The sequence below is a fragment of the Phyllobates terribilis genome, unplaced genomic scaffold (genome assembly GCF_046119375.1).
Source record: "Phyllobates terribilis strain yellow unplaced genomic scaffold, ASM4611937v1 Scaffold_11__3_contigs__length_659146591, whole genome shotgun sequence".
Classification (NCBI taxonomy): Eukaryota; Metazoa; Chordata; class Amphibia; order Anura; family Dendrobatidae; genus Phyllobates; species Phyllobates terribilis.
The window spans coordinates 330,418,566-330,433,812 of NW_027362771.1; the positions used below are offsets into that span (position 1 = coordinate 330,418,566).

The 15,247-nt window shown below is 39.0% G+C and overlaps 1 protein-coding gene across 1 annotated transcript in view; it reads left to right on the forward strand.

Annotated features, from left to right (window-relative positions):
* ALPK3 (alpha kinase 3) overlaps nucleotides 1-15,247 on the forward strand; it is a 151,407-nt gene that overhangs the window by 39,709 nt on the left and 96,451 nt on the right. The window contains exons 3-5 of the mRNA XM_073652677.1: nucleotides 2,316-2,437; nucleotides 8,500-8,617; nucleotides 8,703-10,143. Of these exons, the coding sequence (XP_073508778.1) occupies nucleotides 2,316-2,437; nucleotides 8,500-8,617; nucleotides 8,703-10,143 (1,681 nt within the window). The remainder of the gene's footprint in view (nucleotides 1-2,315; nucleotides 2,438-8,499; nucleotides 8,618-8,702; nucleotides 10,144-15,247) is intronic.

The window sequence follows — 15,247 nt, forward strand, 5'->3', positions numbered from 1 at the left end:
ATGGAGGAGTGGGCCAAAATCCCTGCTGCAGTGTGTGCAAACTTGGTCAAGAACTACATGAACTGTCAGACCTCTGTAATTGCAAACAAAAGTTTCTGTACCAAATATTAAGTTCTGTTTTTCTATTGTATCAAATACTTATTTCATGCAATAAAATGCAATTTAGTTATTTAAAAATCATACAATGTGATTTTCTGGATTTTATTTTTAGATTCCAGACTCTCACAGTTGAAGTGTACTTACGATAAAACTTACAGACCTCTCCATTCTTTGTAGGTGGGAAAACTTGCAAAATCGGCAGTGTATCAAATACTTATATCCCCCACTGTATCAGGTGAAACAACGTATAAAATCACATGTCATAAAATACAAGACGAAAACATAAAGCTAAATAGAATGAAATGATATGAGTATTAATCCTCAGCCAGTCAAAGTCCCTAGATTGAGGTGCAGATTGAGGTGCAGATTTGAACAAAAAGATGGTCAATCGGTATATATAGGCCAAAAGATATATTTAGTAAGAGTATTACAGGTGAAGTGTACCTCCGATAAAAATTACAGACCTCTCCATTCTTTGTAGGTGGGAAAACTTGCAAAATCGGCAGTGTATCAAATACTTATTTTCTCCCCTATATAAAAGCGGCTTTTAAGGACCAGTGAAAATTTGCTGAAAGGCAGTAAATGCCATTAAGAAACAAAATAAAACATTGCTACCTTTATAAATCTCTTCACTCTAGCACTGGAAATCTGCTGTACTTGGGCAGACATTGGCAGTTCCCTAACATTTAAGCCATGGTACCTGCAAACCAAAGGGTCTCTTTAAGGCTTGGGGGTACTTGGTGATTTTCGCAGCGACACCTGTCGTGCAACCAAAGTTCGCAAGGTGTCGCTGCTAAATTGCAGCACAAGATTGAATGGGGTCACATTGTGACCCTGAAAGTACTGTGACTGTGACAAGCAAGTAGCAAAAAATCAGACACAGTTGGACTTCTTGCACCTTGCCTGTTGCAAATATTTTGCGCAACTGTGCATTGCATAAAAATGTGCAACTTTTATACAACAAAAAAGTGAAGTAAATTAAATGAATCCCCTCTTAGTGCCTATTTGCGTCCATAATATGTCATCCCTAGAATTTTAAGGGCTCATTATATATCTCCATGTGCCTCCAAAATTCGGTGAGAATCGTGGCATCGATGTCCGTCTATGCGATCGCATGAAGTAACAATGCTTGCTGTCATACAGGGGCCATACACATAGGATTATTGTATGCATGAACATTCAGATTTTAACAAAGGTAGGTAAACTGTGGAACAGCAATAATTAGTATTTAAGATTTTATTTAGTCATTGTCATTTCATACAATGCTTCTAACTTCAGCATTATGCCACTGTACATGAATTTGCTTGGCAGGGTGGTAACTTTTGTAAAGCATAAAAAACACAATGTTTTTCTGCATGATGAGAGACTAATTGTGGCATATGAGTACACCTAAAATCTAACAGGCCAGGAAAAACATTTTTACAAAAAATTTAATTTTTAACATTTGTTTGGGGAACTACAACATTGATGGCTTATGCTTTGGTAGTCCATTTGTCCTAGCATTGTAATATCCCCTTGAAAACAGTAAGCTTTATTAGTCATTATATTACATCACAAAAACATAACCAAAAACAAATATTCAAATATTAAAAGGGCAACTCAGCTGGTTAGCATCAGTCCCAGGGCCTGTATTAATAAATAGGCCATCAATATTATAATCCATTTAAAAACACTATAAATGGTCTTTCCCTATATAAAACAAACGCTGAACCCAGTGCTGAGTCTCTACCACTGCTGCCAATGTCTGTGACTGTCTGTAGCGCTGATGTAGACAGTGCTGCAGCCAATCAGTGAGGTCAGTGGATCTCAGTGACTTGTGCCATCAATTCAGACAGAGCTCATCTGTTGGCTGCAGTGCTATTATTGATGTGACGTCAACGCTGCAGACAATAACAACCAACAGGAGCGGTGGCAGAGACTCCATACTGTACATTAAGAAAGTGAGAAAAACACAGTTTATTTTTTTATACAAACTACAACCTACGGACAGGGTTTTTCTGAAACTGGAAAACCCATTGAAGCTGAAAGCTCTGAGAATCAGAGATACGGTAATTATTATAATGTGCATTCTAGAATATATTTTTAAAAGTTCTGAATTACAACCGTCTTAGGCTAGTGCTCCATAATGACTTTTGAATGTATCACAGTGTGTTATTACATGTGCTATTGGACTTATATATATATATATATATATATATATGCATTTTTATTACCAGGACAACATTCTGCAGTATAATTTCCCAACTGACTGAAGAGACGCAGCCAAGTTTTGAGACAACATTGAAACCCAGAGCTGTGTCAGAGGGATCAGATGCTAAGTTTATCTGCATGGTAACAGGTAAGAAAAATATTTTATATGCCTGTTAATTTTTTCATATACTTATTAAAGAATAAATAAACTTTTTTCTTCACTTTTAAGCTATATATGTAATTTGGATAAATATTTTAAACTGGTTAATTGCCCTATTTTGCCTCCATGCAGAAAACAGATGCAGAGATGTGCTACCCAAGTGCATGCATCGCTACACCATATCTATTGTATGGACCCCCGAATGATGAGATTTCCAACTGAAAACTCTAAAAATTAAAGAAGCACTCTCATCAAAATTTTTATCCAATTAATATATTGCAGTCATTATATTATATAGCATTGTGTACTTACAATTGCTCATTTTACCCTTCTACCCAGATAATTCTTCTCTTTTCCATTAGGTCTGTGACATCACATGATTAAAAACTGACTAGCTGAATCCTTCTAAGAAACAGGAGGTCAATTTTCCCTGTATGAGTCATAAGTCACTGCAAAAGTCCCTGTTAGAAAGGAGGAGGGAGCAGCTGGGTCAGGAGTTGAAAAGGGGAATGATAAATGCAGGGACAAGAGATTTCATGTTTCTATATAGAGCAGAAAAAATAGAAGAATTAGCTGGGTAGAAAGCCAAAATGAGCAATTGTAAGTACACAGTGATAAATACTATGATGATTGCAAAATATTAAGAGGATAAAAACTTTCTTTGGAGTGCTTATTTAAAATAAAATAAAATAAAGATACATTGATTAATCCAATATTTTTATATAGAAGTTGATGATAAATTTCTCAACTACCTCACAGTTTCTTTAATTGAATTTAAGATAAAAAAAACTAAAAAGAATATAGTCTACATCAGTGGTTCTCAACTCCAGTCCTCAAGACCCACCAACAGATCATGTTTTCAGGATTCCCATAGTATTGCACAGATGATGGAATTATTACCTGTGTAATACTAATGAAATGCTGAAAACATGATCTGTTGGTGGGTCTTGAGGACTGGAGTTGAGAACCACTGGTCTACAACATAATGGGATAAACACTACTGTCGAGGACAGTAAAATTCACCACATCTCCAAGCCATTAGAACATTCCTGCTTACCTGAATTTGCAATGGTGCCCCGGGGCTTCAACTTATGGCTGCATTTTTATCATCATTCCTCAACAATTCAACCAACATTCATATCCTAAAAGTATTGAACCATAATTTATTGAACTTTCTGGCACTTTTATATGGATGTCACCGTTATTAATTGCTGTACCTGGTATTGCAGCCTTGTCCCATTCACTTTAATTTTTCTAAGCGTCAGTGAGCTACAATATCAGGCATGTACATGGCTGTGCATGGTAAATATGAAGGCGACACAGAGCCCTTCAATAAGCTGATTGGGGGGTGCAGGGAGATGATTTAATATTGATGACCTATCCTAAGGTTCATCATCAATATCAAACTTCCAGAAAGCTACAAAACTCAGCAGAAAATGTCCAGTCATCTGCTCAGATGATCTGTAATTCTTTTATGTATCAAGACAATGAACCAAAACACAAAATCAACTCTACATATGAGGGTATAAAGAATTAATCCAAAGTTCCTACCGAACTCTCAGCTCTTTGTGCTTTCTTGGGGTGATTTTCCAACAAATTGCCTGCTTAAATCCACAATCAACGAAAATCCAAGGCACCAGAGTTGCTCCCCAAGAAATGTATTATGTTCTCAAAGACATGAATTTGTCATAAAAAAGTGACTTTGTGGCCACTAACTGCCTTTGTCAAGGCAGACAGTCTGCTAAGGGCTGTTTGTGTCTCATATGTTGCTTTTTTATGTTTATTGATGTTTTTGAGTACATGATAAATTATTTGTAATAATTTGGATTTTCATTAATTGGGTAAAAGAATAAAAACGGTTCTAAGGTGAAAACAAGTTGTCACCTTTCTAAAGGATAGGTGATAAATTGGTGATTGAAGGGTGTCTGATGACTGGAACCCCCACCCATCAGCAGAACATGGAACATTCATTCTTAACAGGGCATTTTTAACTCCATTAAAAAGGAGGAGAATTGCATAAGCCCAACTGCTGCTCTATTCATTCTCTATGGTGCTGCCAGAAAAAGACATGTGTAGTGCTCGACAGACCGATAAGGGATAAATGGAGCTTCAGGCGACTATACGCACTGCCGCTTCATTGTAATGTGGTCAAAAGTTCCCCATTCTGCTGATTGGTGAATGTCCCAGTGGTTGGACCCCCACCGATCATTAAGTTATCACCTATCCCCTGGTAGGTGATAACTTGTTTTCATCGAAGAATCGCTTTAACATTTTGGATCCGTCTAGTCAAAGTCCTGACTTGAACCCAACAGAGATGCTGTGGCAGGACCTCAAACCTATGTGTGTCTGAAAGCGGTTCTGTAGTGGATTAAAATTCCTCAGCAGTAATATGAGAGACTGACAGCAGATTATGGAAACGATGGGGTAACCAGTTATAAGTGTAACAGCGCATCACTTGGGTGATGTTGTGGATGCTGGATTATCTAGAATATAAATGCAGAAATCGTTCAAAATAGTTGTTTGGTGATTAGTCATTTTTGTTAAATATATTTTAGAAATAAATTAAAAACCATTTAGTGGTAGAGTGACCATATATGAACAGACATCTGGACGTGGGCCAATACTTGACACTGCTCATCACTTGGAAAAAAAAGTCATTTAAAAATACTTACACAGTATAAGCTGCAAACCAAAACTTTACAAGAATGCCATCAGATGATTCGCCACCCGGCAAACACTAGTACATGACCGAAGCTTGTTTTTAATCATATATAGATGATTCCAATACTTCCCCGTAAGATAATAGCTGCTTAGCAAAGATTATATGGATCGAAACAATGAAATGAATCTTTGAAGAATGCAGTGATGCAATCATTTCACTGCTGGATAGAAGGGGTAAAGAAGGGATTTTAAAGCTGGTGTGAAGAGGTGGTAGATCACATTTCAAACACTGACGTCCAAAGATAAACTATCCACAGGAGCAGCTTGGCACCTGCTGCTTGTACTGACAAACACACCGACCTATTTGGGTCATAGCTTTTTATGTTATCCGTTACTATGTTCAATGTTAGAAAATTATACACATCTCTCTTTAGTTTTCATATAACTAGTAATGCTGACAGCTTATCTTCACTGAGAATGAAGTACTAGTCTTCAGTACCAATTTCTAACTGCATCAGAAATTGGGCCATTGTCAAAGAAACAGGTCATATTGTTACTATAGACTAGGGGACAATGCTAATCCAGGGCTTGCTAGCTGTTGCACAACTAGGACTCCCAATCAGGGGCGGACAGACATACCAATCAATTGCACAGAGGCACGGTGATTCTGACATGTGCCAATACTTAGGCAGGATCATGTCAAAAACAGTACATATTGTGAGAAACTACACAGGATGATATAGTGTTCATCATCTTCCCCCCCTAGAAAGTGCTCTCTAGATGAATAAAAAAAACAGTTTTCTTGTAAGCTGCTTGTTCCTGCAATGAAGAAACTAGCAGTGAGCCAATGGCTGCACTGTTATTGTCAGCAGGATTTTCTCTGTTTTAAGATCTAAATTGTATTCTTTTTTACAGACATAATGTAATGATACATAGAAATGTTTGCGTCTGCCCTCGCTCCCAATGTGCAAACAATCTAAGAGTTGTAGTTTTGCAACAACTTGAGAACCAGAAGTTAAATGGGTTGTCCATCTTTTGGGACAATTTTTTCTCTTACTTAAAGGTGTCCGGTAAGAAGCGATGTCGGCAGTCACTCCGTGTGACTGCAGACTTATGAATCCCCCCAGCGTATGCACTGTGGGGATTCGCCGGTTTCAGACCCGGGACCAGAGGGAATGTTATACACACCCCCGGCCAGTGGGCGCCACCTCGCTCCATACACTTGAAATACACAAAAATTCCTACAACAAATCTGTTAGTTGTGATTATACCCCAAAATAAGCTCTAACTCATTATCAGTACAATTTAAGTAAAGTAATTTATCTACAAAGTTACTATTTTATTATGTCCATTATTTCCACATATATATTCAATTCTGAAGTGGTATTTAAAGGCAAACATATCCTTAAAGGGAATCTGTCACCAGGTTGTTGCCACCTTATTTGAAAGCAGCATTATGAAAAGTCAGAGATCCTGATTCCAGCAATGTTTCACTTAATGGGTTGATTGTTGTAGCTTTGATAAAATCACAGTTTTTTCAGCTGGAGATCATCACTAGAGGACTAGTAAACGTGCTGCCACGTAGTCCTCCGTATTCATGAGCTCTGTATACACCCGCCCACACCACTGAATGGCAGCTTTCTGCCTATGCACAGTGTGCACAGAAAGCTGCCAAATAGTGATGTGGTTGGGATATGCAAACCTCAACATTCAGAGAATGGCTAGATCTGCAGCAGATAGAACTGTGATTTTATAAAAACTACAGAAAGCAGCACTGTAAGTGATACATCGCTGGAATCAGGGTTTCAGCCCCTATATTATGCTGGTGATAAATTTCATTTAAACTTTAGCATGTTTTACCAACTGTCAGCTATTTGTTGGCGCATTTAAATAAAATTATTATTAGCTATTGTTGTTTGCACAGGTTTAATTTGAAAGCATGTGATCTGGTAAAGAATAGTATACCTACAAGTAATATTTTGTCTTTACTATCACACAAAAAGTGTGACCAAAAATTTGCAAAGGATAGTAGCAGTGAAGAACCCAAGTACAGCACATTCCATAACAATTTGTACACAATTTCCTGTTGGATGTGGAGTTATATATGTAGCATCTACAATACATTAGACTCCCAGTGCTGTATACAAACTAATTGTTTTTTTTATTAAAATGACTTATCAACTTAAAGGCCATGTTCGCCACTCTTATGTCGATGACCTATCTTTAGGATAGATCATCAATACCTGATCGTTGGGGGTTCAACACCCAGCACCCCTAGCTATCAACTTTTTCTGGTGCAAGCACCAGACGTATGTGATCAATTTGTGATCAGTTGCCCAGCTCTGTCAACTACATAGTGGCTGCTGCTGCGTACTGCACATCAGCCCCCTATTGATTCAGTTAGTGGGCAAATGTGCAGTACTTGGCTGTAGCCTCTATACAGTTCACGGAGCTGTGGTGTGCAGCTCCAAAACTGAGCAAATCCGGTCGCTGGCACCTGGAACCACTGATCGGCGGGTGTGCTGGGTGTCACTCCCCTACAGATCAGATATTGATGACCTATCCTAAGGATAGACCATCAATATAAAAATCCAGGACAACCCTTTAAAGGATTAATCTCATTTCAGATATTTACAGAATATCTAGACCCTCATTTATACAGAGGCAATGCCATATAATTCTCAGATAAGAATTCCCTTTTAAGGTATATTCACACATAATTTTTTTGCTGCGTTTTTTATGAGCATTTCAAATGAGCAGCAAAATCTCATTTAATCAGTACATTTTTTCCTTGTTTTTTTTTTTTAACCTACAGCGGGTCAGTTCTTTTAGCATTTTTGCTGAGTTTTTTTTTACCCATTCAATTGAATGCACTAAAAATGATTAAAAAAAACACATGAAAAAAAACGTATCAAAAACACGTATAATGTACGCACGGTTCTTCCTTCCAACATTCTGTTTTTTTCATGCAGAAAAAAATGCTGCAAAAAAGGACTGTGTAAACATATCCTAAGACTGTGCAGCTTGGTGGGTGAGCTGGCTGGCATGGCATGTGTCCCAGAATATGTATATGGGTGAAGCCAACAAACCTTTCTGCTTTGGTCAGTGTATTTTGATACTAAGCTAGTGCAACAATCTGCATCATTGCCATGGATAAAAGAAAGCCTAAAAACCTAAATAATTTGCAGTCGTAGTTCACAACATTAAAATAACATTTATAGCATCACATTATATCATTGACTTTGAAAATTAAACATTTGCTTATTAAACATGAGAATTTAACATTTATAAATGTATTACTAGTAATAAAAAGTAAAATGTTTGATTTCCAAGTTTCTTTTGTCTTGACAGTAACTTATTGATTGATTATTTTATTGGTTTATTTTTAGGATACCCAGAACCTGAGGTTACATGGTACAAAGATGATGAAGAAATGGATCGATATTGTGGTTTGCCTAAATATGAAATTTTACGAAGTGGAAAGCGGCACACGTTACTGATTTATAAGTGCGTTTCATATCTAAATGTAAATTTATAATTACTAAACATTATAATTCTAGTACAAATAATTATCTATTTTTGTATTTTAAAGGTGCAGTGAAGAAGATGCCGCAATTTATCAAGCATCAGCCAGAAATACCAAAGGTATTGTGTCCTGTTCTGGAGTTTTAGAGGTTGGAACTATGACTGAATACAAAATTCACCAAAGGTGGTTTGCAAAACTGAAGAGAAAGGCAGAAGCCAAAATGCGTGAAATTGAGCAGAGTAGAAAAAAAGCTAAAGAAAATTTGGATGAAAGTGAAAGACTGAGGGCATTGAGTCCTGAAAGGATTCAAAGAAAAAGGAGATTCTCATCAGAAAATACAGATACTGCAACAGAATCATTAGAAAATGAGGAATCTGATAAAGTTCATGTTCCAGATCCTAACTCTAGACTTCAAGATGAAGTGACAAACGCAAATGAACAACCACATAATGTGGTCAATGGTTTTCATGTTATGGAAACACAGCAGAGCGAAGAGATAACCACCAATGGTTACAGTGTACCTGAAAACATAGAGGAAAATGGTAAGGAATTCCTTGCATATGTCTATGAAACAGTGGAAGTCATAACAAAAAAGTCTACACCAAAGGAGTCTTACGCAAAGAAGAAGAAAAAAGAGGAAGAGCCTCCTTTAAGTACAACAGACTTAACAAAAGATGAGACAAAACAGGGAACTTCCAAGAAACCAGAAGGCATAAGTCCTGCTCCTAGAAGATCCCGATTTAGTAAAGATGTCACCAAGACACCAGTGGAAGAAAAGATGGAAGTTCAGACATCACCCATTTCAGTGAATAAAAGATTTGCACCTTCCAACTTATCTAATAAGTCAGTTAAAACTGCTGTAACAAAAGATGTAAAAAAAGTAAAAGATGCCACTGTGCCCAATAAAAAAGCAGATGATTCTTCCATATCAAAACCAGGTCATCTACAAAACAAGGATGAGATAAATTTTTCTTTGAAGGATATGTATTTTGATGACTCACAATCACAACAAGAAGTTGCTTCACCTCTTGACCAAGTCAAGAAGACAAAAACTGAAGTTCAGCCAGATATTTTGAGTCCAGCAAATCTATCAGTTCAAGGACAAATAAAAGTACCAAAAGTAACCCCAAGGCGTTCAAAAGAGCAAAGAGAACTATCTGCTGGACGCAAAGCTTCACCATCAACAAGCGCAAAAAATGAATTACATTCAACTAAACCAGTTTCAAATCTTAATCAAAGAGCAACTGACCCCAAGTCAAAGAGTGAACCACCAAAACCTGTTGTAGATAATTCAACAGGTTCTCCTACTCTTGCACCTGGAAAAATCAGTGGTACAGCTCAGCAAAATATGAAGAAGACAGAATCAGAAGTGCTGGTCCCTTCTAGTAATTTATCTTCTGAGGTCACATCACAAAAAGCTAGTGCAGATGAAGGTACTAGTCCAGGACAAAGACGTGAATTTCAAGGCTCAGAGAACAACAGGATATCCTCGGAAGACCCTATTGAAGTAAGTTTATTTTCTTGTTTGCTTGCCTCATAACTAAAAAAGTTTCCATCTTGACTAATGTCATAGACAGCACCTAATTATAGATGAAACACTCATGTTTGGACATAGTCATATAGCCATCCCATCATGACATCTTTTATGTCTGTTCCAAATACTATCATTCCACTGCCCATGCTCCTTTGTATTAGATCACGTCTCAAGTGTCATGTCATGAGGTCCTGAAGTATCCACCTCACATGATTTATTTACATACATTTGATGGAAGACTTACTTTACACCACCTTTGGCACTTTCTTATTTGCTTTGACAATATTGAATATATTAACCCCTTTGGGTCTGGCCTATTTTGGACCTTCAGGACCAAACTATTATCTTTTTTTGGTACTTTCACTGTCACATTCCAAGAGCTATAACGTGTTTTTTTTTAACCTTTCCTTCCAGATACCTGTATGGTACTTGGTTTTGTGAGATAAATTGAATTTTTCTGTGGTGGCCATTTTGGCCTAAATATGGTGACATTGCATATAGTCAAAGGAAGCAAATAGTCTGTAGGGCAGCAATAATAGCCAAACTTTAACCATACAACAATGTCCACAATACTACTTCACTTTTATTAATACAATTAAAACTGGTATTTTACATTCTGTATAACAATTAAAAATAGGGACCAACTGTTTAATAGTAACAAGACCTCATCGCTCTATCATTAATCAAATCTGCAAATAAACTGGTATTGTTTCAGAAGATAGAGTATATTATATGGATGTTATCACCACAATTGTAGTGGCAAATATATTTGGTCACTACAAAAAGTACACCTTGCCTCTAATTTTGGGGCTCATGTCACTTATTGATTAACTTATTAACTCTTCATTTAGGTGAATGGACAAAAAGCAATTCCTCAAATGTGTTTTTTATTTTTTTTTTAAATTTAATCCATTTTCCAGGTCATCACTACTACTACTTGGACCGCAACTTGAACAACCCCTTCTTAAATAACGGTACCCCATGTAAAATAAGAAAAGCATTTACTCACCTTCCACATCGCTGCCATACCAGTGATGTCGTCGCAGGGTCTCTTGGCACTCACCTGACATTGTTATGTCACGTAAGCGCTGCAGCCAATCAGCGGTCGCTGCCCTGCTGCTGCCTTTACCATTATGTCAAAATGGATGTCTGCTCTGACGGAATATTGATGAGCAGTAGCTCATCAGCAACTGCTGATTGGCTGCAGTGCTCATGTCACATAGCAATGTCAGGAGTGTGCTGGGAGACCTTGTGACGACATTGCCAAAACAGGACCAGTGCATGAGGTGAGTATAAGCTTTTCTTATTTTACTCACAGGACTCGGGAATTTAAGAACCTGTTACCTTTGTTCTTTTTTTTTCAAGTAAAAAAGTACTTTTACATAATAAATACACAGAAATGTATATAATTTTTTATTTTTTACCATATTCTGATAGTCATAACTTTCTTCTTTTTTTTCTGAACTGTGAAGGAATGTTTGTTTGGGTGACAAGCAATGGTTGTTGTTGGTACCATTTTGAAGTGATTTTATCTAATTGTTTATACCTTTTTTATTCCACTTTTTGCTGGGCAGTTAGAACAAAAACTGCAATAATTTCATTGTTTTTCTGGATTTTTATTATGGTGTTCATCATGTGACGCACCCCCTGGGCCATATTCTTTAGGGGAATACCCGGAGCCGGATCAGATGGGGGTTGTAGTCTCCGAGTGGCTGTGACCCGGTCCGTGCCCAGGGTGTCAAGCTCAGAGTATGTGGCAGTCCTACAGATGTTATAAAGTTCTTTATGTCGACTACGCCACCCGTTGTATTGCGGTCACTACGGCCGCCGCTGCAGCAGGGTCCGCTAAGGCTGATGGTGTTGGTGCAGCTTTTGATAGTATAACCCCCAACGGGTGGGGTATAGCCTCAGGGGGTCAGGTGCAGAGGATGGGGGTTGTGGTGGTGCAGCATAGATGGTAATTAAAGACAGAGTCGGGTTGTGCAGTTTAGGGTATTTACTTACTGCTGATGTTCCGGTCACTCCAGCTTCAAGTGACCACCCGAGCCGTGCTGCGTCCACCAGGTCCTTGATTCAGCCAACCCCCAAGCAAGTCCGGAGCGTGACCCTGAGCCCTCCTTCCTGTCCTGTCTTCTGGCCGTCCCCACCAGGGATCCACCTAGGTCCAGCTCCCTCGGGCCTTCTGTTGGGAAACCCTTGGCCTTGGGTTCCCTGACCCTACACGTGGTTTGCCTTCAGGGTGGATGTGGTGGGTGGCCGTGGCAGATCCTGCCCACGGCCTCCGGTCTCTGGCTAGGGTGTGCTTTAGCCCCCACCAGTTTGGGATCCGGTACCCAGTTGCCAACTCTTCACCCGGTGATGGACTTTGGGTTCTCAGAGTCCTTTTCTTTCACCCCCTCTGGGTCTTTCTTCCTTTCTCCTCTCTCTCTCTCTCTCTGGGGCTGCTCTGCTCCTCTTCCTCTGACTTCTCACAGACTGACTGACTGTGGCAGACTGACTGACCCTGATCTTAGATGGTGCCCACCTTAAATACTCCCTCTATGTGTGAGCTCAGGTGACCAGCACCCAATGAGCTCCTATCTTTACCCAGGCTGCTCCCCCTATCTGCCCCTACACTACTGGGATGTACCACCCCCCTCCCACTCCAGCCAGGAACAGACTCGGTCGTACCTGCACATTTCTAAGTGGGAGTACCGTTGGTCTGTTCCTCGGAAATGGGATGTGTGTAGTGCATGCAGCTTTCTGGGCTCAGTTTCACACTCCATCCTTACCCGGGAGTGGAATACCACACCTCTGGGTTGAGGTGCAATACCCCTGTAGCAGCCGAATCCTCAGGGTGCTACACATGCGTGATAAATAACTTAATTATTTTATAATACGAGTCATTGTGGAATTGGCGATGCTAAATAATGATACTTTTTTTGTTAATTTCTTAGGTTTGTTTTGTCTTTTTTTCAATTAAAAAAAGTGTCCTGTGTCAGTCATACAGGCAGACAGGCATAGTAGGTTCTACAGACACAAATAAGTAGAATGTTTTTTTTCAAGGCTTCTTATCAAAGTTACATCATTTGAAATTTATTGCAATATTAAAAAAGGTTGAATGCGAAAGTGGAACTTTAAAGTGCTCCTGTCAGCAGGATTGTGCTCAGTAAGCTACATACACTGTCAGGTGGGCGACATTACACTGATTAAAATGATACCTTGGCTGATGAAATCTGTCCTGTGGTTCTTGTGAAATCTTTACTTTCAGTTTGGAGATAATGATATGCTCGTGCATTGGGGCGGCCTGTGGGAGGCCTCTATCTGGTGCTCTGCTTACATATTCATCTGTATGCTCTTATGACAGCTTACTGTGCCTTCACTGACCTGCAGCAGCAGATCGCCTCTATGCAGTAGAAATGCTCATGTGCTATGAGCGCCGACAAGTAGGTGGCGCTCATAGCAATCTTTACATGACAACCACAGGGTCTGCTGCAGACCCCGGGTTGTCATGCCCATGCATCGGTGACCCGCGATCATGTGACGGGGTCACCAATGGGAGGGGCTAATGCCGCGCTTCCGGCGCGGCGATGTTTAATGCCTCTGTCAGAGATTGACCAGGCATTTAACTGGTTAACAGCTGCGGGTGGATCATGATTCCACCCGTGGCTGTTGCGGGCACATGTCAGCTGTATAAATCAGCTGACATGTGCTCGGTTCAGTGCGGGCTCAGCGCCGGAGCCCTCACTGAACCGGGGGTGATGGCCTGGGGCGTACTAATACGCCCCAGGTTTTAAAGGGGTTAAAGGGCACATGTTATAAGTTTTTACTCCTTTAAAGAGGTCCCTTCATGTTATAGATAATGTAAAGATATATTGTATACTTAGAAATGTCTGACATTTTCATCTCTAATTCAAGCCATAATCTGGACCGACACAAGCACTGAGTGTTTTTGGTGTCTTGAATCACAAGAGAGTACTCAATGCTCATGCTCCAGTCCTTATCTAGAAAACAACTGGATGATGCAGGAAATGTCATCTACCGTAATCAGGGAAAGAGGGGTTAGGATACAAATTTAATTGTCTGAGACTTCTGAGCTAAGTATACTCGTAGCAGACACTTTAGGCTTCATTTACATACGGCACAGGACATTTTAGGAAGAGGCATACATTTATAAACATTTTTACATGACCTAGAGCATGGTAGGACTACTTTAGGGTGGTAAAGACTGATGACAGGTTATCTCTGAGCTCTCTGATACATTTAAACAAGTTTTATTACTTCTTCTAAATCAGTTAGGTAGCACGTTTGCCATATATCATGTCATCAGCCAAGATACTGTAAAGCTTCTGCTCTTGGATGGAAATATCTACAGGCTCCATTCCATGACACAGATATGACTTCAAATACATTTGAAATGTCGCACTCACTCTCTGATGCTGAAAATTTCCATCCATTTCTTTTGTTTTTCTGTAACCTTTTCATTTTCAATCACAATTAATTTATCACTACTAAAATAGGCTTATTTTAAAACTGATATAATAAAAACATGTGATTGCTAATATGGGGGTTATTTGAAGTGACAGGGCCATGTTTATTCATTTAGTCTTTGTTACTGCAGTTGCTAAATACCATATTATGGCACTTCATGAAAACCAACCAACCATATATACAGTGGGTGAAACAAGTATTGAACACGTCACCAATTTTCTAAGTAAATAGATTTGTAAGGTGCTATTGACATGATGTCAGTAATAACCCATCCAATCCACACATACAAAGAAATCAAACCATAGATGTGCATATATTAAGTTATGTGTAATAGTGAGAAATGACACAGGGAAAAAGTATTGAACACGCTTACTGAAATGTAATTAATATTTCGTACAAAAGCCTTGGTGATAACAGCTTCAAGACTCCTCCTGTATGGAGAAAATAGTCGCATGCATTGCTCAGTTGTGATTTTGGAACATTCTTCCACATAAACACTCTTCAAGTCCTGAAGGTCCTGTGGGCTCTTATGAATTCTGAGCTTTAGTTCCTTCCATAAATTTTTTCTTGGATTTAGGTCAGGTGATTGGCTCAGTCATTGTAGCTG